General features: G+C 43.4%; 3 protein-coding genes across 3 annotated transcripts in view; 1 reads left to right on the top strand and 2 right to left on the bottom strand.

Moving 5' to 3' along the window:
* Positions 1–230: 230 nt before the first annotated feature.
* On the bottom strand, positions 231–2,290 carry serpina10b (serpin peptidase inhibitor, clade A (alpha-1 antiproteinase, antitrypsin), member 10b). Its single transcript, XM_008283547.1, has 5 exons — positions 2,234–2,290; positions 1,424–2,061; positions 1,069–1,342; positions 682–829; positions 231–596 (listed from the first exon to the last, which is right to left on the bottom strand). Exons 1-5 carry the CDS (start codon positions 2,269–2,271, stop codon positions 405–407), a joined length of 1,290 nt encoding a protein of 429 aa, XP_008281769.1. The 5' UTR covers positions 2,272–2,290; the 3' UTR covers positions 231–404.
* Positions 2,291–2,430: 140 nt separating this feature from the next.
* Positions 2,431–7,342, bottom strand: atxn3 (ataxin 3). The gene is made up of 11 exons (XM_008283534.1): positions 7,276–7,342; positions 6,128–6,292; positions 5,985–6,029; positions 5,797–5,882; positions 5,641–5,707; positions 5,480–5,567; positions 5,270–5,399; positions 4,983–5,146; positions 4,658–4,814; positions 4,466–4,530; positions 2,431–4,377 (listed from the first exon to the last, which is right to left on the bottom strand). The coding sequence occupies exons 1-11, from the start codon at positions 7,318–7,320 to the stop codon at positions 4,325–4,327; spliced, it is 1,065 nt and encodes a 354-aa protein (XP_008281756.1). The 5' UTR covers positions 7,321–7,342; the 3' UTR covers positions 2,431–4,324.
* A 107-nt stretch (positions 7,343–7,449) lies between these two features.
* The window catches only part of ubr1 (ubiquitin protein ligase E3 component n-recognin 1), a 19,791-nt gene continuing 2,806 nt past the window's right edge, over positions 7,450–24,434 (top strand). Inside the window, exons 1-46 of the mRNA XM_008283521.1 lie at positions 7,450–7,512; positions 9,117–9,376; positions 10,745–10,823; positions 11,163–11,273; positions 12,457–12,584; positions 12,671–12,809; positions 12,904–12,966; positions 13,089–13,212; positions 13,350–13,457; positions 13,552–13,640; positions 13,730–13,828; positions 14,924–15,081; positions 15,171–15,270; positions 15,409–15,537; positions 15,961–16,141; positions 16,236–16,288; positions 16,433–16,543; positions 16,645–16,710; positions 16,802–16,903; positions 17,000–17,063; positions 17,139–17,263; positions 17,349–17,401; positions 17,479–17,581; positions 17,654–17,702; positions 17,812–17,966; positions 18,116–18,215; positions 18,338–18,441; positions 18,563–18,643; positions 18,734–18,915; positions 19,031–19,239; positions 19,326–19,425; positions 19,549–19,701; positions 19,797–19,897; positions 20,955–21,054; positions 21,164–21,312; positions 21,401–21,456; positions 21,563–21,659; positions 21,769–21,836; positions 22,034–22,181; positions 22,321–22,408; positions 23,174–23,310; positions 23,402–23,510; positions 23,594–23,650; positions 23,728–23,805; positions 23,886–24,056; positions 24,185–24,286. Coding sequence (XP_008281743.1) covers positions 7,468–7,512; positions 9,117–9,376; positions 10,745–10,823; positions 11,163–11,273; positions 12,457–12,584; positions 12,671–12,809; positions 12,904–12,966; positions 13,089–13,212; positions 13,350–13,457; positions 13,552–13,640; positions 13,730–13,828; positions 14,924–15,081; positions 15,171–15,270; positions 15,409–15,537; positions 15,961–16,141; positions 16,236–16,288; positions 16,433–16,543; positions 16,645–16,710; positions 16,802–16,903; positions 17,000–17,063; positions 17,139–17,263; positions 17,349–17,401; positions 17,479–17,581; positions 17,654–17,702; positions 17,812–17,966; positions 18,116–18,215; positions 18,338–18,441; positions 18,563–18,643; positions 18,734–18,915; positions 19,031–19,239; positions 19,326–19,425; positions 19,549–19,701; positions 19,797–19,897; positions 20,955–21,054; positions 21,164–21,312; positions 21,401–21,456; positions 21,563–21,659; positions 21,769–21,836; positions 22,034–22,181; positions 22,321–22,408; positions 23,174–23,310; positions 23,402–23,510; positions 23,594–23,650; positions 23,728–23,805; positions 23,886–24,056; positions 24,185–24,286 — 5,084 coding nt within the window. The 5' untranslated portion in view covers positions 7,450–7,467. The remainder of the gene's footprint in view (positions 7,513–9,116; positions 9,377–10,744; positions 10,824–11,162; positions 11,274–12,456; positions 12,585–12,670; positions 12,810–12,903; positions 12,967–13,088; positions 13,213–13,349; positions 13,458–13,551; positions 13,641–13,729; positions 13,829–14,923; positions 15,082–15,170; positions 15,271–15,408; positions 15,538–15,960; positions 16,142–16,235; positions 16,289–16,432; positions 16,544–16,644; positions 16,711–16,801; positions 16,904–16,999; positions 17,064–17,138; positions 17,264–17,348; positions 17,402–17,478; positions 17,582–17,653; positions 17,703–17,811; positions 17,967–18,115; positions 18,216–18,337; positions 18,442–18,562; positions 18,644–18,733; positions 18,916–19,030; positions 19,240–19,325; positions 19,426–19,548; positions 19,702–19,796; positions 19,898–20,954; positions 21,055–21,163; positions 21,313–21,400; positions 21,457–21,562; positions 21,660–21,768; positions 21,837–22,033; positions 22,182–22,320; positions 22,409–23,173; positions 23,311–23,401; positions 23,511–23,593; positions 23,651–23,727; positions 23,806–23,885; positions 24,057–24,184; positions 24,287–24,434) is intronic.

Here is a 24,434-nt window from a genome sequence, read left to right as displayed (position 1 = left end):
ACCATTATTACTTTCATTCATTACAACTTATAAGATCTATGAAAGGTGCCGACTGGGAGTTGTGGTGCTGATGTATTCAGTTGACAGATGTAACAGTAATTTATTCACTAATTTATTATGTATATGTATGTATATCTGGGAAATACTGTGGTTGTCTCATTTACAAAGCCAACACTGTTCTCCTTTAGTGTGTTTTACACTCCTCATTATGTATTCAAGAGGTACAATTATTAAGATTAATTAAGTCTTTATTAATATTCATCACTTATAGTTTGGTTTTTACAGCAGAGGCCAAAACAAGCATTACAAACCAATCGAAGGCTTTAAAAAAAAATACACCAAATCAGCCGTGCCAAAGCCTGCGTAAACAGAAATCACGTGCAAGAGTTCAAACAGTACAGCGGTTAGTTTTTGGTGGGGTCAATCACCCTGCCCATGAACAGCAGGCTGCTTGTGTCTTCATGGTATATGAAGAAGAAGAATGGCCTGTTGACAGTGAAGGTCCTCGGCAGGGAGTACGGGATGATGCCGATTGTTGTAGCAGCTGCTGCTGTCGTCCCCGTCTCGTCCACCTCAATCACAGCCTTGTGCAGCACCTGTGATTTTACAGCAGATATGAAAGCCCTCATCTGTACACTTTGGAGAATGTTGCTGCAAAAGGGGGTGAAATTGAAAACCGACCTCTGACACTTTGAAGAATCCGTCCTTACTGAGCCTCGTCAAATTAGCGGATTCGCTGAAGATGCTGGTAATGCCCATGTCTGGTAGAATCGTGTGCAGGGAATACGACCGCTCCATCTTGAATTTGGGCATGTTGACTTCCAGTTTGCTACGAACAAGACGTGATTCAACACGCTGAACAGATTGCATGTGTGCCACTGCAGGTATTTAGTTTATGTACAATGGGTCTTGTGATTATTTGCAGTTTAGTGACTAGAATCCTTTCACAGCACCTCTCTGCAGAAAATGCAACATCAGCAAAAGCACATGGACAATAAAAAAGCAAAATGAAAAATCTGTAACAAGACACACATGACACTTCTGAGCAAGGAATCTCTATGCACTTACGTTTTTTGCAGCTTTTTAATCCAGTTCTGGAACTTCTGAGCAGTGATCTCCTCCTCGATTTCAGTGTAGTCCTTGTCTTTGTTGGGTAGCAGGATGAGCATGGAAACACCTTCCCGGTACGGCAGGTTCAGCACTCTGGCACCGAGGCGAACGTCTTCCGTCGTGTAGAACTTGTCTTCCTTAAACATCATCGGCACTTGCACAATGTTGTAGTTGTCAATGTAGAAGGCGGCGTTTTCGGTAAAATTCGGGTTAAAAGGCATCTCCCAGGCTCCTGCGGATGAAACAATCCTCTTAGTTTAGTTGTGAACACTGCTGGTGAAAGGTGCACACATACAGGAGTGATTCAACTTACCCTGGAAGAAGATTGTGCTGACCAACAGGAGCTGGGTCAGTTCGTTCAAGCCAGAAAGCATCTCTGAAACTTTACCCTGAGTCTTTTGCTTGATGTAGTCATTAATCAAACTGATGCTTCTCTCCGTGTCTGCAAAGTCTACAGTTGTGATGTCGGCATTAAAAAAGGTCTTCATTTGGTCTTTAAATGTCTTCTGTATCCCAAACTGCTGCCGCATGAAGAGGGCCATGCCTTGGTCCAGCTGCAGCGAGCCATTCTGTGTGATGTTCTCATGAAGGAGCTGAAAGAGTTCTGGGATAAGTTCTGGCTGGTCTTCCTTCTCCAGCTGCTCCAGGTTGAGCCCCTTCAGGATTTCCTCGCGCGTGACACCATCGGAAGCCATCAAGAGTGCAGCGAAACTGGTCGAGATGCTCAGAGGCGAGAAGAAGATGTTCTTGTCGTGGTAAGTGGATATTCTTCTGTAAAGGTTCATGGCAAAGTCCATATTTTTGAGCGAGAGATCTGAGATGGTGGCGCTCGGAGGTTGCGCTTGGTGGACCGGAGCAAAGAAGCACAAGTAGGTCAGGATGAAAATAAAGGCCATCTTCATTTTCTGTATTCGCGGTCGTTTGAGTCTGGAAAAGTTGGAGCTCACAAACCTGAAACGTGCAGATGTTAAAAAAAGCACAACAATAACAGAATAACTAATTCATCTGTAACAATACGAGATTACGTTTCTTGAATAATGTTTCTCCATTAAAGTCAAAACCAAAAACATTTCAATAAACTCTCAGTGAGATATTCTTCTCCAGGTTTAACTGTCATACGTACCTCTCAGCGCGGGCAAGAATTGTGTCTGACAACTCCATCTATTATTTGGGGAAACAAAGTGCAAGTGTGCTCTGAGCGTTACACATTAACCACAACACACAAATAGAGTCACCACTGTTTTCAGAACATTTAGGGCCTCCTTTTCCAGAGGCGATGTCCCAAGACTCATCAGTAAATAAACAAAGACGAGAGAAGCGTTCAGAGGAGTGAATGTCACTTTAATCCTGGAACATGAACCAGTACATTAAATGAAAAGAATGTGCTGCGCTAACAAGAAATATAACAAAAAAAAAAAAAGATGAATTTGTACTCATAAGAATGCAGTGGATGAAAATAATGCAATGATAAAAACCCAACTACCGACACTTTACACTCTTTCACAAGTGCGTTTTAAATCGAAAAAGACTAGCAGATCCAAAAAAGACACAAAACAATAAATTCCTGAAAGTCATCCAGCACAATAAGTGAAACTTTGCATCGCCTCTGACACTTTTCTTGTGGTGGCAACAAGATATTATCTACGCTGAATGGTCACTGGGTCCAGAAAACAGAATAATAACTGTAAACAAATGCTAAGTGTGTTAGTGCTGTGATGTAATGTGGTCTAGTCACCTAAAAAAAAAAAAAAGAAAGTCTGGTTTTAAGGACTTAACAGAACCTGGTGTGAGAGAAGTCAAAGGTAAATGCAATACAGTTCGGTGACCAATTTCTTTTTCTCTTTGGATGTTCAATCAAATACAAATTCAGAATGTAAATAATCATTTAAATCAGTCAGCAGTCGACCTGCGCGTCTTTAACCCTCAATGCAAATCAGTTTATCTCCTAACGTGTGCAACATTACTCTGAGCATAATCGGAGCACAATCGGTGTAAATAAACAAATATTCCAGGTGCTGTAACATGCGAGAGTAAGTAACAGCTGCTTGTGAAGAGATGTCTACATGGGAGTCACCATTTATTAATCTTCTCTTTATAATACCGTCCCTACGTGGTTCATGACAAATACTGATCAAGAGAAACAACAACAGATGAAGTCGATACCAGAAAGGCTGCACGGACACGTCAGACTTTTTTTTGGTTTTCAGTGATCGTACTGTGCAGAAAGAATGAATGAATGATGCTTTTATATCCATCAGCTGCAGTTTCAAGGTGTTTACAAGTTGCTTCTTTGTTCCCCGTTACATGCCAAACTTGGACAAGATATGAAAACAATATCCACCAGCGACAAGTAGCGTACATTGAGCAAACAGCTTTATACACTTTCTTTTGTTGTTCTTACCTCACAGTTCGTCCAAAAAGCATCCTTAAGTTGTGTTTGTCAGCGGTCTAATCAGAAAGTTCATTATGCCTACTTGTGCACTTAAAGGTAATTACAAAGCCACAACATCAAAAATATGCTGCTGTCTAAATAACTGGGAGATCACTCGCAGACGTTCAAGTAAAGTGATTGACGATGTCGGGAATAAATAACCTACGTGTTCGTGCTGCTGGCTGAAAGATGCTTCAGTATATGGCAACAGAAAATTTTTTCAAAAGCACAACAGAGTGCTCTGGTGGGGTCGGTGCTTTTGTCACTTAATGTTCTACAAACCCAAATTCAGTACAAAGGTAGGAGGCTATGTCATTTATCTATAAAGCTTTAAAATGTGGTCTAAACATTGGTCTCATATGGCTTTCACAGAACGCCCGTCTCAGCATGTTTTCACGCCCAAACAAACACACATCCTTTTGTATGTTATTTCTTTCACGTCTTCCAGCAAAAAAACGAGAATAAAAAACAGTATACAATAGAAATAGAAGGCGCCATGGTAAAAAGGCAATTGCAAACTTGGATTAACTGCATCATGAGTCCTGTGGTCACCCTTTTCCCAGCCTCAGTGCCTCACCGAGTCAGATCAGACTAAGCGCTGCCTTCTCTTTGTCGTTCTCTTCTCTATAGCCTGTCAGCGAACTAAACAGGGGAAACGTGTCAGCCGTCTGACTGTCCTTATGTTCGCATGTGCAAAAGGTTAGAGGAAGGAGCAAAGCTACCCCTGTGTGGGGTTGCCAATCCAGGCAGCTGGTAAACAGCATAGGCAAACCTTCCACAGCATCACTGGCTGGGCTTTTGTTGTTGGTCCTCCTCAGCGCCAGTGTTTACGGATCCTGGGGAAAGAAGTTGGTTTTGGGTTATTAAATTTCCTGACATTCTTGGAGAGGCTATTAAATAAAACTCGTTAGATGATTTGCTCACCTGAGCCGCCTGTTGATTGTGTGCCTGGTTGTTGAGGAATGTTTGGCTGAGCATGTTGCTGCTGCCTAAACGGTCAACATAGAGGATCTGTATTAAAACCCATGCATTTGCTTTCTGTTCTTAAAGGGTGGAATGTAATATACGCAGCTTACTGCCAGACTATCAAACTACTTTGGAAATGTCTGAACCTACCGATCAAAGTAGGCTTGTCTTCTCTTCCTCAGTTCCTCAGCCGTAAGCGTCTCAGCCTGACCGACTCTTTGACCTCCTGCAGCGCTCCCTGCTGCCTGGCTCCCTGATTTTAAATTTCGCACTTCATACTCAGAAGACTTGTTGCTCATCACTGCTCCTGTAATATAAGAAAATAACAAAAAGCCACATTTTAGTATTTACTTTACTAAATTTACTAAATACAAAATGGCAAAAATGACAGTAAATATATCAGTTCTTTTGCTGATTTTGTAGAATCGTGTTTTTATAAACTGTAATTTCAACGACAAATAAACACATCATCTACCTTGCATGCTGAGCTGTATGGCCCTGCGAAGATCAGCTTCTTCATCTTCCACGTCTATGTCCTGTCTGCTGAGTGCCAGAGCTCTCTTCAGTTCTTCATCTTCATCCACGACCTCGTCCTCCACACCAAAGCCCACCTCCGGTTGGCCCAGAGCTGCTGACCTGCTGCTCACAGAAAACAGATTTTTAAGTTGCCACAAGTTAGTAAACAGTTTATTTTTAGCAATAGAGAACATAAAGTAAGATGCCACAGTATGAGTAATTTGCACAGAGGGCACATATACATACCCTGCACTTGTCTGAGCCTCGTCCTCTCCGATGAGCCTGGGCCGCTGTTGCTGCTGCACCCTCATAATCCCAAGAATCTGTTCTGCTTCACATTCTGGGAGGTTACCTCGGATCACAAATATGGAATAGCCTGCACAAACACAACTTGTATTATACTTTCTGTTGTGTAACACAAAGGAATGCTGTGAATAACAGTCACGTTTACAATACCTTCTTGTTGTAACTGCGCAAGGAAAAGGGCTAGATAGGTGTCTGATATCAATTCTGGTCCAGTCAGCAGTGAATTCAGGTTAAACCACTACAAAGAAAACAGAGTGTATTTAGTAAATCAAGCTGCATTGAAATAGTTTATGAAAACAATCACCTCATACCTGTTGTCCAAGCTTGCGTATAGTAAACCAGTGCTCCTTGTAGTTGCAAATGAAGGCTTTCTCATTTCTGAAACAGGAAAGTCACCATCAACTTAAACCGTAAATGTGAATAAAAAGGGAACATTACACAATAAAGACTGGACAAGGAGACTTTACATTGGATTTATCATCAGGCTCTGGTACTCCCGACTGTTGAAGAGGATCAGTTCCAAGCCCCACACTCGCAGTGCATTACTAATTACCTGGAAAAATCCCAAAACAGAAGAATGAATTAATATTATATACTTATAATGGTTATTAACGTGTTATTTAGTAACAGCAAAAAGTGACATTTGTAGACGTACTTGTATTGAAAAGAAGCCACTGTCATCCATGTTCCCCGAGGGTTGCTATAAACACGTTACAAGAATAAAAATGTAGGAACAGTTAGCTAATAAAATCTACAAATGGGCTGCTGCACCAACATTGGCCTTGTGTCTCTACTCACCTGTAGAAAGGTCCTGTACTCCTCACTGGCCATCCCTCCCTCCGCCATCCTCATCCTCTCCTCTTCATCGAGCTGATGAGCAATAGAGGACAGATCTACGGGAGTAAAATACTCACCCTGCAGAAGGTTGTTGAGGCAGTGCTGGGCGCAGAGGGAGCCCTCTTGCTGCAGATTGTTAAAACCATCAACAAATTAGCTTTCTGACATTACAGTACTATTTAATAGCAGGTTCTTGGATATTAAATTACTACAACTTTGTAGGATTTGGTCTGTCATCATAATAACCGTGTGGCACTGGTAGTTAGAGCTACACTAAACTATGTACACAATGTGTCTGTGTAGATTCTCAGTCATCCAGGTGTTGGTAATCAAGAGAGCCTCTATTGTTGGTTCTTGAAGATGTCTCATCCAGGAGCTTCTTCAGTTTAGTTCTAACTGATTTCTGGAGAGCCTCAGATATATAATATCCTCCCCAAACTTAGCCTGTAATAGCCATCTCTGAACAGGGGAATGGGGCTATAACATCAACTACTGATAACGCTGTTTGGAGATCTTGCCCCAGACAGTTTCGCCATTAACATGTTGAGTGACCAGGCAGTTTCACAGCCATTCACACCAGACATGTGGCATGTGAGTCCTGGGTTAGTAATGTGCCATTAGCCATGGGTTTGCTAATGATAATACATATCTAGAACTCCCCACCAGTCAGTTAGAACCTAAGACGCCCCTTGATAAGACGTTAAACGTCTTCACAAAGCTCAAAGATAAGTCCAGTTGCCTTCTGCTGAAGCTCTCAGGATTACGTAAACAACAAACACAACTACTCTTATTATTCCTCTATAACAACAGAGCGCTATGCTAAGCTAACCCGTTCACCAGTATGACAAACACAACACGACTGCGGTCCTTTAAAAGCTCCCTGCGTCGTTTCTCCTAGCTGTAAAGAAACTTTTCACCATCTCTGACTAGCAAGTGAATTAGCATTTTAGCTGTCTGGACAACAATACTGCCAAACACCACAACAAATCTCTTAGCATCGGCTACATAACGCCGCTAAACAAACCGCCGCCATAAGTCCCGAGGCTTCCCGAATGAACACGACCGGTTGCTGGCTGCTTAATATTTTTCGGCTGATTGTTTAAACTTACTTTCTCGTGAAATATGGAATCCATATTCAGCTTTCTGTCAAACATTCAACTCTGACCTCTAGCCCCGCTGCATTCATCACCACACGGAGCGGGGCCCGTCTGTAGCAGCGCCATCTGACGGCTCCACCATCTCCGTTCACATCAAGGAGGACAGTCTCCTAGCGACACCTCCTCCTTTACGGCAAATGGAACATGGCGGAGAGTGAGAAATCCCTAGACGGACTGGAGCTCAGCAAGGTACGATTTCCAGATAGCTAATATAGCTGACAGTGCCTACTGAGACTCAGGGACAAAACACCGTAGTATGATATGTTAACTAATCTGAATAATAGGGTTTGGAGGTGCAGTGGAAGGATATCACAGTTACCAAGCTAACAGTCATAGCTGGCTATGTGCTAGCTACCCAACTAGCGTCAAATGGTTAAAATGTCTCTCCAGTAGGTTACGGTTTATTTGTTGTTTACCACCAGTGTACGCTATGTCAATATCTGTGGAGTCAGGAGTTGTTTAAGTAGACATCACAGTCGAAGGAGACGTGGACGTGTTTTCCGTAGTGTGCTCCATCCTGTGATATTTTGGTGGTCGCTTTTGTCCGCAGCGCTTCAACATGAATTGCCCTGAGTTTATAAACCCACGATGCCAACTTGTTTCGGACCTTAAACTGTTGTTGTTATGTCTGTCACACGCTATTGTCGTTGTTGATCAGAGTGAAAGTAAAACCGACTTCGCTCCTTGACGCCATGGGGGATTTTTATTACGTGATATTTACAGTCTGAAGGTTTGAATTCAGCACTTTGTGTGTCAGCTCATGTCAGAATACACAAGAGAGCTTTAACATTAGTAAATAATACGAGTGTGATGTGTTCAGGAACCAGTAGGATCTTCAGGGTCATTTTTAGCCACTACTTTTCTGGATTTTTCTCTCTGACAATTATAATAGTTGTTAGTTGTTTTCAAGTATATGGCTCGTAATTAGAGAAAACTGACAAATAATCAGAACGTAAACAACAAGTAAACAGGAAGTGGCTGCTGGAAAGGTAGCAAAACAGCACCATGAAACAAAAACAATGTGCAGTTTGAGCTAATGCAGGCATAAATGCTGATAAACGTTATACACATAATATAATGATAGTTATTAACACATCAGCATTGTTATTATTATTAGCATATATAATTTAAATTAACGCACACCTTTGAGAACTGTGTTTACTGGTTCTACTGTATCCTTGTACGACTCACACTTCCTACTTTCTCTGATCTACTGAATATCACGTATCTGTCATTGATTTGGCATTTTTATTGTGACATACTTTTGCGATGTGCTGTACACTACGTAGTGTAATGCATAGATGGTAACAATATTAGTGCTTCTTATTGTGTAGCTGTATGACCAGTGCAAATACCAAAATTATGCAGAGCAAGTGGTGCAGTGTCAAAGTAGAAGAGCTTCAGTAATCCAGCGAACATCAGCAGGAAGTTACGTGACTAACGCCTTGCTGCTGCCTTAACTTTCTAGATAGCTATGAATCATTCAGATAAATCATTACTTAAGCTGTTTGATGACAGGCTTGTTGCCATGCATGTATCCACACAGCAGGTATCGAAAAGCAAAACAATGTGAAAGCTGTACTTTGAGCTCACATCAGCTGTCAACACAAACTAGCAATAAAAACTTAGACATTTATGTCATAAACCCAGATTTAAAATCTGTATTGAGTAGTAAACATGCACAGCTAAAATAAATGTATTTCGGCTCATCATTTAGAGAATTGTGGCTAATTCAGTTTCAGCAGGCATAGACAAGACATGTCAAACAGGTTATGCTCTCCTCTGTCCTGCAGGAATGGCAGGAGGCTGCAGACAGCAGAGCGGAGCTGCTCCGCTACCTGAAGGAGCAGGTGCCGCAGATCTTCTGCCTGAAGAAGGAGTCCAGCCCTCAGGAAGAAGAGGAGCTCATGCAGAGCCGCCTGCTGCACCCGCTGGAGTGTTTCCTGTTTGGAGAGGATCCTCAGGAGGGTCTGGAGAAGCTCAAACAGGGCAGCGCCTCCTCCCAGCTCTGTGGACGTGTGTTCAAAGAAGGAGAGACTGTCTACTCCTGCAGGTCTGAATATACCCTCTGATCTTCCTTAATAACTCAGTTATTACTCTAATGTGCTTAGTGGCTGTGGTACAGCGCTGCATTTGTGTTGTCCTTACTGGTTCGTAATTGCTAGATAATGTCAAGATCTCCAAAAAGGAATATATTGGTTGCTATAAAATTTAGGCTTCAAAAACATGTACGGAAGGTAGACCCAGTGTAATGTGAGCTTACAGCCCCCAGAGCTCAAAGACAGGAATACACCATTGAAGCTATTTGACATCATCAAGTTCTTGAAATGAGGAAAGTATGGCCTCAATAGGTTTTAGTTCTACAGTGATCTAATTACACTACAACAGCACAGTATTTAGGCTAAGTGTTGAAGATGAATAGTTAATGTGTCGACTCTCAGGTTTCAGTGTGGTGCAGTCTGTGAGTGGACCTGAATCACATGAAATACTATTTTATTCACATAGATGTGTTCATCTGGTCATTCATTAGTTTTTTGCAATAATTTGTCCTGCTTTTCCTTCTGGAAACAAGCTGTATGTGAACATGAGGGGTGCTGTATTTGCTGACGAGATGGATGGATGGATGGATGGATGGATGGATGGATGGATGGATAGATAGATAGAATGATTCATGTCTCAAGGAGTGCATTTAAGGGGTTTCCGTTTTATAAAAGACCTTAATCAGGGGTTTGCTGCCATTATAGGACTTAAGTGCAACTCCTAAATGATTTCATGCAATGCCTAAGCTAAATGGACAGAAAAACTGCTGAGAGGTCTCTGCCACTCTGAAGAGAAAGAACTTTTTCTGACCTGAGTAAACGTGGAGGTCATATAGTGGGGGTACAAGACAATTACAAGTTCAGATATTGTTTATGTATGCAGAGTTTACAAGTCCTATTTATAGCCTTCATTTGTGCAGGATAGAGAGTGGTTTTGGTCAGTTTATAGTGAGTTTTTCAACATTAACAAAGTGGTTGACTGGCCCAGTTTAACCTGCAGGAGACATGAGAAGCAGTGAGAAGAACGCTGTCACAGATGATGAGCTCAAGAAGACAGCTGAAAAATTCTCACGCACCCTCTTCACCTGCAGCACCTATAATCCTTCCATAAGCCTTGAGAAACACTGCCTTAAATAAAATTATGGTTTTTAGTGACATTAACATATAAAGGCTAATCAGGTAGTGTGATTATATAATGAGACAAATGTGTGTTTCTTGTTGTCACTGCATATTACGCTGAAGTAAATAACATTGGGTAACGCAGATGAGCTCAGCATGCAGTTCAGTTTGTACTTAAAACGGCATGACTTCCGCCTTAGACGTTTGTTGACATTTGCTCAATCAAGTAAAATAAATCCCTCTTCAACCTTTTTTTTTTGCAGGGATTGTGCAATAGATCCCACTTGTGTCCTGTGCATGAACTGCTTCCAAGACAGCGTGCACAAAAGTCATCGTTACAAGGTTGGTGTCAGTGTAAATGTTTACATTTTTAATGAATTCCAACACCCCCCCTTCCCCTGGTAAATGGGAATGAAAGAAAATAACTCATGCTTAGTTTTCTACTCTGAGATCTTTACATGGCTTACATCCCATTCCGTCCCTTTGATTCACTTCTGTGCACAATTAGCTTTAGTTTATTTCTAAATCATTACAGGAGTTTATATTTAGCCCTTCATGTTGGGACCCCGGGGTTGTGTGTTAATGCTTTCCCACAGCTTCAGTAGATGTCTGATTTAATTGCTGTTGTGTGTATCCATGACTCGCCTTCAGTGACATACAGTATGTGCATTTTTTTTCCAGATGCATGCGTCATCAGGAGGGGGGTTCTGTGATTGTGGGGATGTAGAAGCCTGGAAGATTGGCCCTTGTTGCTCCAAACACGACCCGGGGGCAGCCACTGCCATGGTAACGGTGAGTTACGTAACTGAGCGGAAAGAGGAACGTGGGAGGGACGTACTTGTCCCATTCTGTGTCAGTGAACCCCAGAATGCTTATTTTCCCATCTTAGTCCTGGACGTTGCTCTATTGGCTGTAGCCCTGGATCCGGAAATCAGAAAGAATAGCACTTTGTTCACCTGCCCTAACTGAGAAAATCAACTAGAATCTAGGTTAAGAGAGTGCGAGGGTAACTCAGTGCCGGTGGAAAACGCTTGTGAGGGAGACTTACTGAGAGCAGTCTTTCTACATTTGCTGTAATCCTGCTGAAATGTGCAGGGATGTACTCAGTTGAACTTCCCTTACGAAAGGCTGCTTGTTTGGCTGGTAACAGTTGTTTGTCAGACCTTTGCTGATCACCGTGTTAAGGCTTACCTCCGATAAGATCGTGCTCAGTGGCTTTGAGCAGACGTACAGCTTGACGGCGCTGCGCCTTTTTTCCGTAAACAGCAGGTGCTTCAATTAACAGAGACATCCCTGACCGCAGCGTTGCAGGCTGCTTTGTGTTTACTACGCCAGAACTGACACCTGCGCTTAATCAGCATTCACACGTCACATGACCACAACAGCATGTGAGCTCGGGACACGAAAGCCCGTCGTGCTGTTTCAGACCTCTTGTTGTTTCGTTTACGGTCGATTCCACTGCTTGTTCCCACACAGCGGCGTGGCGCTGAGATCGGTGTAAATACATCGAATCACTGTGTGTTTTGTTTGGTTCGTGTGTTAAATGTCAGACATTTGTATGAAATACTATTCTGCTATGTGGAATGTTTGCTCTCAGGGGATTTGATAGTAACGGTACCGGTCCAGCTGCCTGTTTTGCTTTTATTAAGAAAAATATTCAGACCGGTTCCTTATCACATTATAGACTCACTGCTCATGATACAGGAAATGAGGAATTAGTAAAGGTTATTACAGCAAACTGTGCCGGATTAGCTTCAGTTTCTATTAAACTGTATATTTGTGTTGATTGTTTTTTGTCCTCATCCTGGAAACATGCTTTATTATAACTGCATTCACTTGTAATGATTCTGTATTTTATTTATTTGCCTGAGTTTATTATGAATTTGACTGCACAATGTCAAATGTGTGAGAAGTGTTTCTGCTAAGTTGATCGTAGTGTTTGAAGTAGAAGAAATGTTTGTTCCATTTTGTGCAGGATGAGTGTGCGCTGGAGCCTGAGCTGTATGAGCGTGCTGAGAAGCTGTTCCGGGTGCTGCTGCGCTACATCACAGACTTTTTGGTGTGGGAGGAGAACTTTGAGCTGCCTGCTGAGCTCCAGCCTCGGTACGGCCTTTCACATCACATGTGAACACAATCCATACGCAAAGCGCTCAGCTTAACTTTGACAGTGTATTTCTTCATCCATGCAGGACAAAAGACAATGCATACTACTGTGTACTGTACAATGATGAGCACCACTCGTACGATCATGTGATCTACACCCTGCAGCGCTCGGTTAACTGTGATCAGGCTGAGGCACAGACACACACAGCGCTCATTGACAAGGAGGTATTTTATAGTTTTATGATTTCCCTGTAAAACTGATTTGAATTAGTTTCTATTATTACCCACAACATGTAAACACCACCTCATGTTAACACAGGGTCGACGAGCGGTAAAGAGGGGAACCTTTCGTTCGTGCCAGCAAGCAAAAGATCTCATCAGGGTAAACACCGTCCACTGTCTGTGCACAGATTTAGATGTTATTCTGAACATTTAGGATGAGTTACAGTTCTTCAGTTTTGAGTTTCAAAGTGAGCTCCAACTTTTTTCTCCGCTGTGTCGCAGGCCAACTCTGAGCACATTTCCCTGCAGCCGCTGCGTGTGGAAATCCTTCCAGCGGCAGTAATGGCTCATCAAACGTTCACACTGCGCCTCGGCTCCTGGTTCCAGAAGATTATCGGTTACTCAGGTGCAGCCATCATTGTCTTCAAACTTGATAGCTTTATTTGATATTTGTGAACTGTTGAAAGGCTTTTTTTCCCCCCCATCAGCACCTTAACTGTAAATGCACTGATGCTTGACTGGTGCTCTGTGTGTCTCGTGCAGCGGGCTTCAGGCAGGCGTTCTGCCAGGTGGCACTAGAACCGAACGCAGACAGAGATCAGCCTTGCCTCATTAGCAGACTCATGCTGCACGATGCCAGGATGTACAAAGGTAACCAGACCGTCGCTGTGTTTTTATACATAACGTCAATTTAACTTCCCCTGACGCTAACGAGAAGAAACCGTTTTTCTTTTATTTCTTCAAGGAGCCCGCAAGATCGTACACGAGCTGATCTTCTGTAGCATGCTGATGGAGACAGAATTCAAGAGGCTTTTTGCCATCGAGTTTACAAAGGTAAACAAAAATCACAATTTTTGCTTTTTTTTTTGGGCCCTTTTTTTTTTTCCACTTTCCTAATTGATTCCCTGACTTTCTCTTTTCAGCACTACAAGCAGCTCCAGAAAGACTTCATCAATGATGACCACGAGAGGAGTATATCCATCACCGCTCTGTCTGTTCAGATCTTCACTGTTCCCACTCTAGTGAGTTATGTCTCCTGTCGTAACATATGTATGATAAAAGTAAAGGTGTGCAAATCCATTGGCCTGACCTGGTTTCCTGTATTATTTAGTCGTAAAATGTGACCTGATCTTCCATCTAAGTCACACGTGACGATAAATCCAATGTGCTCCAGCTGATAACACCTTTTATACCTTTATTGAACACCATTAAACATTCACTTTGCTGGTGAACTCTTCCCTACTGCTTCAACTCAGCTTAATCTCAGTATATCTAATGTGAATTGTTCTCTCAAGGTCATTCCATAGAATCTCTATTTGGTAAAGCACTGGGCTCTAAGTGGGCCACCCCACTAGGTGGAGTCTCGATGAAGTCATTCTAGATGATTCTAGATCGTTGTTTGTGCTCAGTCATCCAGCTTCTACTGAGCGGCCACACATTGAGCTGCACGTTCTTCCTATACGATTCAACCATAGTTTCTCTAGTCCGTCTCGCATTAGCCATGTAGACGTTATGCACAGTGATATTAACAACTTCAGCGATTCCTTCAAGCCTTTAGCTGCTGGTTATTGTTGTTTTTTCTTCGCTGAGCATTCTGTGTTGTGCTACTGGAGCCCCTTTGTGGGGAGAACAGCCACAGTACTAATCATCACCATATATAAACATTTATATACTGTGGATTGCATGAATAGCTTTTTTTTTGTATTGTACCCCTTTCTAGTTTAATATAAATTAATAATTCTTGATCATAAATCTTCTGAACTGTGGGACATGAGGCTCCTTATGAATAGCAAACTCAAAATGTTTTTTTTTCTTTTATAAAAACTCTGAAACACATCTCTGATCTTGTTTTATTAATTGGACAGGTTTGCTAATTCCTGCCTCCAGTGAGCTTTGTCATTAGCCCAGCTGTTCACATGTCTTCTAACCGTCACTGTAAATGATGTATACAAGTATGAACAAGAGCACAACAATGATTTATTTGTTATATGATAGATTGGGCTTGTTTAAATTTCTAACCTAGATAAAGATTTGATCATATTTTTAGACACAACAGCATGTGTCCTTGCCTGAACTCTTGAGCCGTACCTGACCTTACATTCCTGTTTCTCCCTTAGGCCAGACAGCTCATTGAAGAGGGCAACGTCATTAAAGTGATAGTCGATACAGTCCTGGAACTGCTACACGAACATCTGGATGACAACAATCGCTTTTTCTTCCTGGGCTACAGCTCAGACAAGTTCTCACGCATCCAGGTCATCTTCCACGACCTCAGGTGATCAAACGAAGCAAGTTTTAACTCTTTAATTCATTAACTTTGTTTTCTTAACCTCCTCTAAGATGCAACTCATCTTTGTCTCTCAGGTATATTCTGATCAGTAAACCCTCAGTGTGGACTGAAGAGCTGCGGGAACAGTTCCTAGCAGGATTCAAAGACTTTCTTGGGCTTCTCAAATGCATGCAGGTACAAATTACCCAAATCATGAGTCATCCTTAAATAATAATGTGGTTGCTGTGCTATTATGATGCGTTATTGTGGCTTGTGGTAACTAGACAAACCAGATATTTATTAAATCCTGACCGTCTTCTATTTTGTTATCAGGGTATGGAGGAGGTGAAGCGACAGCTGGGTCGACACATTGCTGTGGAGCCGGAATGGGAAGCTGGCTTCACCCTCCAGATTCAGCTCCGTCACATTCTTGCTATGTTTCAGGACTGGTGTTCTTCCAATGTGAGCTGTCATGCAATTTGCAATCACACTGTAGTGTTATCCTAAAACTACAGACAGCACAATGCCAAATGTACACAGGCTCCGGCTCTGTCATGCCTGTTTGGGACCAACTGCTGCCATCCTAGCTGGCACATGTTTGTCCATCAGCTCTCACATGCATTTTATAGGCCTGATTGCTGTTTACATACAGAATAAGTATAAAAACTTTGAGTTTACACTTCACAGATGGAGACCAGATGATCACATTTCTGTTGATGTCACTACCTAAAAGCATCTAAAAGTAAAATTAAAAACAGTGCAGACGTGACAGAGCTGGAATACAGTTGTAAAGCTGTGTACATGAAGTACAACTGCACTCAAAATGACAGTGGTAAAGAGGAGAGGAGTTGCTGGACTTAGATATTGTCTGTTTCTACCTTTCAGGATGAGATCTTGCTGCTTGCGTTTAAGGAGTGCCATTCATGCCTGATGCAGTGCAATAACCAGCCCTTCCATCGGGAGGCCACCGACTTCTATATGTGCAAACACATCCTCCATGTTCGTCCGTACAAAGTCTCTCAGGAGCCTGTCAGCATACATCTGCCCATTTCCAGGCTCCTGGCTGGTAGGATAACTTATATTCAAGACTCAGAGGGATTTACTGGTGGTTTATTTTTTGTAATATATGAACTTACTATCCTGTAAATTGTGATCCACAGGTCTGTATGTACTTCTATGTGGAAGAGGGGTAATTGAACGTCTGGATAACCCTGTAAGTGCAACGGGAGCATGTGTGGTTAACATGTATTCATCCTATGTAAAAAAAGTTAGCTGTCAGTGAATCAACAATCAAATGCTCGTCACCTGGTGCTAATCTGACATCAGAGCATTAAGGATTCTTTTCTATCTATTGTAGGAGGGCTACGACTACACCCAGCTAGCAGAGCTTCCGCTGCGCTGCGTGGTTTTGGCTGCACAGGTCTCAGCCGAAATGTGGCGGAGAAATGGGCTTTCATTGGTCAGCCAGGTATGCTGTATTCTTTTGTCGCACAAGGTGTTTTCATTCTGTATTGTGTCGTCTGTCTTCTTCATCTAGTAGTAAATTAATTGCTGTTGTCACGTAAACAGGTCTACTACTATCAGGATGTGAAATGCAGGGACGAGATGTACGACAAGGATGTCCTCATGCTTCAGGTCAGACATCAGTGTTTTTCCCATTCTAACTTTTACCTTTTTATCCTTACATTGTGTTAATAATATTCGCCCCTCTTCGTGTTCTTTACAGATAGCTGCTTCCAAAATGGACCCCAACCACTTCCTCATGCTGATCTTGTTGAGATTTGAGCTCTTTGAATATTTCAATGGAAGTTGTTCAAGCAAAGACCAGGTAGGAAACACCTCAGGAATCATTCAGGGAAAAAAAAAAACTGTTGTACCACCAGATGTTTTACTGACTAATAAAGAAATGCAATTAAATTTCCAGGATGAGTTGAGACAGTGGAACCGTTTGACAGAAGAGATGCTGTACCTGCTGATCGCCGTCATTGGTACGGTGCCACACTCTACTAATAAACTTTAGATGTTGTTTAATTCGATATGACTGACTGATGTTGTGTGTCCAGGTGAGCGCTACGTCCCTGGGGTCAGTCATGTGACCAAAGAGGATGTGACGATGCGGGAGGTCATCCACCTGCTGTGCATCGAGCCCATGGCTCATAGCAGCCTGGTCAAAGGCCTGCCAGAGAACGTAAGCTTCATAATGCCACATTTTTTAAATGATATAATTAATTGTGTGAACTATTACAAACATGGTAAACATGTTTTCTTCGTAGGAGAGCCATGAAACAGGCCTGGAGTCAGTAATCACCAAAGTCGCCACCTTCAAGTATGTAAAAATCAAACATATGGCTGATGAGGTTGAGTAAGTTTTCAGAAAGTTAAATGTTCTGTTTGTGTTTTTAGGAAACCAGGAGTGTCGGGACACGGACTGTATGAAGTGAAAAAAGACCGTCTCATGGAATTCAATCCTTTCTTCTACCATTATTCAAGATCACAGCATAGCAAGGTAGTGCCGTTTCTGAATTAAACTTTCTGTTGCATGTCTGTTGGTTAATTTCTTATTTTTCACTTGTTACAGGCAGAAGAGTCTCAAAAGAAAAGGAGAACTCAGGAGGGCAACGATAAAGGTGACTGACTGTCCACTGTGTCACAGATCACACCACAGCTCGATGTGACCGTTTTCTCTAGACTGGATGAATCAGCTCTACTAACTGTTGTTTGTGTGTGTGCGCTCAGCTCTGCGCCCTCCGCTGCCCCCGGCCTTTTGCCCAGCGTTCTCCAGTATCGTGCGTCTCCTCTGCTGTGACATTATGGTCCACATCCTGAGACACGTCCTGCAGAGAGCTGTAGAGGACCGGCCCGTTAACTGGACGGAAGCCATGATTCAGAGGGTACACATTACATTTACCTTCTACATCAGGGGTGTCGACATCCGCGCCTTGAGGGCCGCAGTTCGACACCCCTGTTCTACATGGTCTGAACTACTATTTGTTATTCCAAATGTACGTGTAGTAACGGAGTGAACACATTCATCACACAGGCCCTGCACCTGATTGGTCAGGCGCTGCTGGAAGAGAAAACACAGCTTGAGGATAGCACTGTGGAGGAGGTGACCTTTGATTTCAGCCTAAAGGCCCGCGGTGAGTCAAAACCAACTAACGTTTATTTTTTCTCAACACTGACTAATTATTTGTCATAGTGCTAGAAGCTATGAGCTGGAGTTTATCTTTCCGTGACATAATTGTCTGTTCTGTTCTTTCAGCAATCGGCTCAGAACACGGCAAGTCAGTGTTCCTCTTGTTGTCCAAAATCAAGGCTTTGCCTTCCCTTGAAGCTCAAAAAGACATGGTCAAATGGGTTCTACAGGTAGGCTGTTCAGTGTAGATAGATTAGTTTACAGATATTTAAGAATCATTATCATTTTTCAGGGCTGAAGTGTTTATTTTGTAGTTACGATTCTGTTTTTATCTTAATGTTTTTAATGTAGATGTTTGAGATTGTCAAGTGCCTTAGAGAGAAGTCCAGTCCAGCAGTGCCAATGAGCATGGAGACCACCAAGCCAGAAGAGGTAAAAAAAACAAAAAATAATAATCTTCAGACTTTGAGTACAGACAACAGTGGCCCCTTTGCACTACTGACCTATCTTTGGTTGATTCAGAGCGCTCAGGACAAAGAAAAAGCAGAAAGAAAAAGAAAGGCGGAGGCAGCTAAACTCCACCGACAGAAGATAATGGCCCAGATGTCGGCCATGCAGAAGAACTTTATTGAGTCCAACAAGATGTTGTATGACAACATGCCTGAAAGCGGAACACAGGGAGAACCTGTACCATCGACTGAGAGGTGAGCAGAACCGTCCCAAACACCCCCACTGCAATGTCATTCAAAGACTCGGGATGAAGATCTGCCCCAATTTTTTTCTGTTTATTCCAGTTTTGTGTTATGTTTGTTTTTCCAGCTGTGCCATGGAGCACAGGGAGCTGTGCGTAGCCATCGGGCCTCACAGAGGGTCCACTCCAGCTGAGAGAGAGGTGCTGACCTGCATTCTTTGCCAAGAGGAGCAGGAAGTGGCGGCTCAGGCTCCAGCCATGGTACTGACTGCATGTGTCCAAAGGTCCACGGTGCTGACACAGTGCAGAGGAAAGATACCGACCGTCAGAGCAGATGGTCAGTCTCCGTTCGCTGTTTATACTATTTACGTTGTAGAAATCACAGGTTTATGGGTAAACATCTTATTCATATGTCTGCCGTAGGGCCGGGGGCGTTGTATCCCCTCTACATGCCTCCAGAGCTGGCTGTGGGGACTCACACTGGCAGCTGTGGACACGTCATGCACGCCACATGTTGGCAGAAGTGAGTCCCTACGAGAACAAACTGGTTACTGATGCCATTTGAATTAAACATGTCTTTATAAGTGGTCTACTAGAAGATACACCTTATGGCCATTCAGGTATCATTCTCTCTTTTTTTTTTCAGATATTTTGAGGCAGTCCAAAATACGACCAGAAACCGGCTCCACGCTGAGCTGATCATCGATCTGGAGAATGGAGAATACTTGTGTGCCTTGTGCAAGTCTCTGTGCAATACCGTGGTCCCCCTCATCCCATTAGAACCACTAACATTTAACTAGTAAGCCCGGTTCACGTACCTCAGACCGATCTGTGATGTTCAGCTGCTCGTGCAAGTGTAAAAATGTGTTTCTAACATTTGTTTCCTGCGTGTAGTGAAAGTGCAGAAATAATTGGACAGCATTTGACACTGCCTCGCTGGATCCACGTCCTCTCTGCCAGGATTAAAGGACTCAAGTCGGTTACACAAGATAACGGTAAGAAGAGATACTGTGGGCACAATTACTGCACTTCTTTGGATGGGTGAACAACAATGACAGAGGCAGAGGCGCTGCTTTATGTTACGTCGTGGGTTTGCAGTGTTCGGTTCAGCCACTGTGACTGTCTTGCTGTGTGTGTAAACTGATGTACCAATGGGGGAAAAAAATGCACAAAACGTCCAAATTTTGATGTAGAACATAATAGAAACTGGCAGACTCACATGTGAATACAGCTTCAGATGTTAATGTGAACTCAGCACTGCAGTTGCTTTATAATTATTGAAATAATTGGTTTTAGAAGAAGGTAGTTTAAGTTGAATACTGTTTTCACAAACACCTCTCACATACTAGTGTGTGCATACACATGCTTTCTGATAGCTCCATCTTCTCCCGCTTATCCGGAGTCGGGTCGCGGAGGCAGCAGCCTTAGCAAAGCCGCCCAGACTTCCCGATCCACACACACCTCCCCCAGCTCTTCCGGGGGGACCCCTAGGCGTTCCCAGGCCAACTGGGAGACAGAGTCCCTCCAGCGTGTCCTGGGTCTTCCCAGAGGTCTCCTCCCGGTGGGACGCGCCTGGAACACCTCCCCAGGGAGGCGTCCAGGAGGCATCCGGAAAAGATGCCCGAGCCACCTCAGCTGGCTCCTTTCGATGTGGAGGAGCAGCGGCTCTACTCCGAGCTCCTCACCCTATCTCTAAGGGAGCGCCCAGCCACCCTGCAGAGGAAACTCATTTCGGCCGCTTGTATCCGTGATCTCGTTCTTTCAGTCATTACCCAGATCTCATGACCATAGGTGAGGGTTGGGACGTAGATTGAGCGGTAAATCGAGAGCTTTGCTGCCTTGCTCAGCTCTCTCTTCACCACGATGGTCCGGTACAGCGACCGCAATACTGCAATACTTTCTGATAGCTGACTACCTTAAAATGTAATCTACCGTTTGGTTCAATCACTCGTTCTGTAATCATATTGATCAGAGGGGCTGTGATTGTTTGCAATGTTTCAAACTCGAGATAGGATCCAACAGCACATGATAACTAATGATTTTCTCTTTCAGATTGCAACACAGAAGGCAGTGGTGGTAATGGTAGCACAGGGCTGTGTGGGGAGGGCCAGCCGGACTTTAGATCCATTCTGAGCTACGGAGTACAAGAACCGTGAGTCCAGCTGTCAGCTCCTTCAGTGTTACTTAATTTCCACAGCACACCTCTCTAAACTCTCTGCTTCTGTTTTTTTTTTTTGTCATTGTTGTTTGTTTGTTTTTAGGCGAAGGTTCTCGGACAGCATCACAGAGATGCTGGTCGTCTGCGCCACCACAGTCCACAGGGTGGGACTGAAGACGGCACCCAATGAGCTGTGCCCCCGGGTGCCAGTAATGACCTGGAACACATGTGCCTTCACGATTCAGGCCATAGGTACAGCAACGCTTGGCTCACATCGCTCTTTATGCATACGTGTATTCGTACGTGCAAGCTCCTGAAGTGTGTTTGCTTATCTTCACAGAAAACATATTGCAGGAGGAGGACAAGCCTCTATTTGGGTCCTTACAGAACAGACAGGTTAGAGGCCACATACTGACGACGCATGAATAAGTATGATGCATTGTTTCTGAGTTGTTTGTTCTTTGTTAGATTCCCGTTTTATGAGATGTTTTCTCCGTTTTAGCTCGCAGGTCTGAAGGCCATTGTCCAGTTTTCAGCGTCACAGAGCCTACAGAGCTCTCAGTCTGTCATCCAAAGGCACTTCACAGACATGCTGGGGGGTGAGTGGTCCATCTAAGCACCCTCTGAACATCCCATGTATTCATGCGCTGCTTAGACCTGTGACTGTGAAATGTTTCTTGTGGTCAAACCTGATATGTTTCTCCTCAGTCTTGCTGCCGGCCATGGGCAGGAAGAACACGCCTTCGATTCTGGAGGTGGACTGCTTCCATCTTCTGGTAGGTCTTCTGTAAAAGGATGATGTGACTTCTGCTCTTCTTTTGTCATCACACACTACAACATAAATTAATAGAATAAATGCATTATTGCTGAATTACCATTAATCCAGATCACTGTTCCTGCTCTCCTGAGTGAAACTGATGTGTCTTTGATTGAGAAAAAAAGCCTTACGATAGTTGCCTGTGTGTTTCGTCAGGTGGGACTGGTGTTGTCTATACCCTCACTGTATCAGGAGGAGGCTGTGCACTTACAGCCGTCTGCTGTGAGCTCTGCCTACAGCCACCTGCACATCTTCCATCTGGTCACCATGGCTCACATGCTGCAGGTCCTCTTGTCCTCTACAGGTACAACAACCTCCACCGTATCATTTTATTCCACTCCTGATATCTGCCGTTTACTGAACTCACTCACAAAGCTAGAACCAATAGTATCAAATGAAAAGGACGATTGTGACGGTTAAATAACGGTTTCGTTTCTATGCAGATTTCCCTGCAGTGGAGCCCGGGGAGGAGACGGAGGAGGCGAGAGCAGCAGCAGAGTTCCACGCTACGGTGTCACAACACACTGGAAGGTACGAGTGGTTTTCATCTTCCTGGTTTTTATCTGCCAAAGTACATGAGCAGAGTTGTCCTACATGATATCTATGAATTAATGGGGTTAACTATAGGCTTTTATTTCAAGTATCCTTTACTACGATATTCAAAATTTAAAGTGTTGAGTGAACCAGCTGGTTAAAAAAAAAAATCTATGGTTGAAGAAAACAAAACAATTCGTGTTGTGTATGCCAGATGCATGCAACCATTTAAAATATGAGTGAAAATAGATTTCCTGGCATTTATTTTTAAAGATGAGAAAATCTTTTACTTGAAACCGATGAGCAGAACATTAACTTAACTAAATGAATCGTTTGAAAACCTTTCTTCATACCAGACATGAAACTAAATGTGATTTATTTGTGTTCAAGCAGATTTTAAATGTCAGCTCCAGACAAAATAGGCAAACATTCAATAAACGTTAGTATAATATAAACATAGACATTCCTAAGACTGTCGCTTTGGAACATTTTTATTTAATCCTGCATGTCAACCTTTACATACAAAACATACATCAGTGTAGAGACGGTTTAATGCAGCGAGCAGTGGGACAGCAGGAGCAGCATCGTTAGTCTGGCTGCTTCATGATTGGACAAGAGTTTAAAACGGACACATATACCATCTCAGTTGAAGCAAACATGGCTCCTGGGTCCCCGTTGCCATTTCGAATGCTCAGTGGTCTATACTGTAATGTAGCCTGCCCTCAGCTTATCTAACAGATTCCTCTGTGGTTTGCTCTTCAGGCTGATTCCAGATGTGTCCAGCAGCTCTGTAGCTGAAAGAGTGAAGAAAGGAATGGAGCCTTTCCTGCGTTGCGCTGCTCTCTTTTTCAATTGCCTTACAGGAGTACACCCTCCCGAGGAGCTTTTAAGTACTTCTGGTACGTCAAACTGTGCTATAATACAACTATTACATCGTTATAAAATACAGCATGTGAAGGTTTGTGTGTTCACGCTTTACGTCTGCTGCAGTTACCTCTCAAGGACAGATGGAGGCACTATGCAGTTACTTGGCGCTACCATCCAACGTGTTCCAGCTCTTCCAGGATCACAGAGACACTGTTACTCCGCTGCTTCAGAGGTCGGTGACAACACTGATGCATCTTTTTCTATTTAATGAAGAGGGGAGCAGTTTTGTGACTGTAGATGTTTGTTGTTTCTCAGGTGGTGCGGGAGCCCAGCTATAACCAAAGCCCTGAAAGGCAAAACCCCGACAGTCAGGTTGGTACGAGGCTCCTGTCAGCATTAGTTCTGATTTGTAATCAAACAGTCGCTCAATGAACCCACTCTTTCCACAGATACCCCAGGAGAAGGAATCGTTTGATTGATCTTCCTGAAGATTACAGCGCTCTCCTCAATCAAGCCAGCCATTTTCAGTGAGTGGGGAATTCAAGCCCCCTTTTTCAGTCTGCTGTGGATGTGAAGCCCTTCTGACTCGTCTGTAATCTGTCCTCAGGTGTCCAAAATCTACAGATGATGAGAGGAAGCATCCGACGCTGTGCCTGTTCTGCGGGGCCATGCTGTGCTCTCAGAGCTCCTGCTGCCTCAGCCACCTGGACGGGGAAGATGTGGGAGCTTGCACCGCCCACGCTGCTACCTGTGGAGCTGGAGTGGGCATGTTCCTCAGGTTAGTTGGCAAACTCTGCACATTAGGGACTGGTAGAATAGTTCTACTTCTCTATTTAGTTAATTTGGGTGATGGTGTTCTTTATGCTATGTGCTGTATATAAATAAAGTTTTATTGAACGTTACCAGGATACGAGAGTGTGAAATCGTCCTGATGGCCAGTAAGACTCGAGGAAGCACGTACCCGGCTCCTTACTTGGATGATTATGGGGAGACTGATCCTCATCTTGGGTAAGAATCGTTTCTCCTCCTGGAGTCGAATTGTAGTTTTTCTTTCGTGCTATTTTTCTTGTAGCTGTGATGCTGGTAGTTTGTAACTCATCCATATGCTGCACCTTTCGCAGGGTCGGCTATGTGTCTTAGCCAGGTCATTCCAACA

This window comes from Stegastes partitus, unplaced genomic scaffold (genome assembly GCF_000690725.1).
Source record: "Stegastes partitus isolate 25-593 unplaced genomic scaffold, Stegastes_partitus-1.0.2 Scaffold8, whole genome shotgun sequence".
NCBI lineage: Eukaryota > Metazoa > Chordata > Actinopteri > Pomacentridae > Stegastes > Stegastes partitus.
This window is presented reverse-complemented; position numbering and strand designations above follow the sequence as displayed.

Coding starts and splice junctions, on each gene's coding strand:
- atxn3 (XM_008283534.1), bottom strand. CDS start 7,320: ATGTTTGACAGAAAGCTGAATATGGATTCCATATTTCACGAGAAA. Junction 5,708..5,796: donor AGCCTGATGATAAATCCAAT/GTAAAGTCTCCT, acceptor TTCCTGTTTCAG/AAATGAGAAAGCCTTCATTT. Junction 4,531..4,657: donor AGACAAGCCTACTTTGATCG/GTAGGTTCAGAC, acceptor TTGACCGTTTAG/GCAGCAGCAACATGCTCAGC.
- serpina10b (XM_008283547.1), bottom strand. CDS start 2,271: ATGGAGTTGTCAGACACAATTCTTGCCCGCGCTGAGAG. Junction 830..1,068: donor ATTAAAAAGCTGCAAAAAAC/GTAAGTGCATAG, acceptor TCTTGTTCGTAG/CAAACTGGAAGTCAACATGC. Junction 597..681: donor GATTCTTCAAAGTGTCAGAG/GTCGGTTTTCAA, acceptor GTAAAATCACAG/GTGCTGCACAAGGCTGTGAT.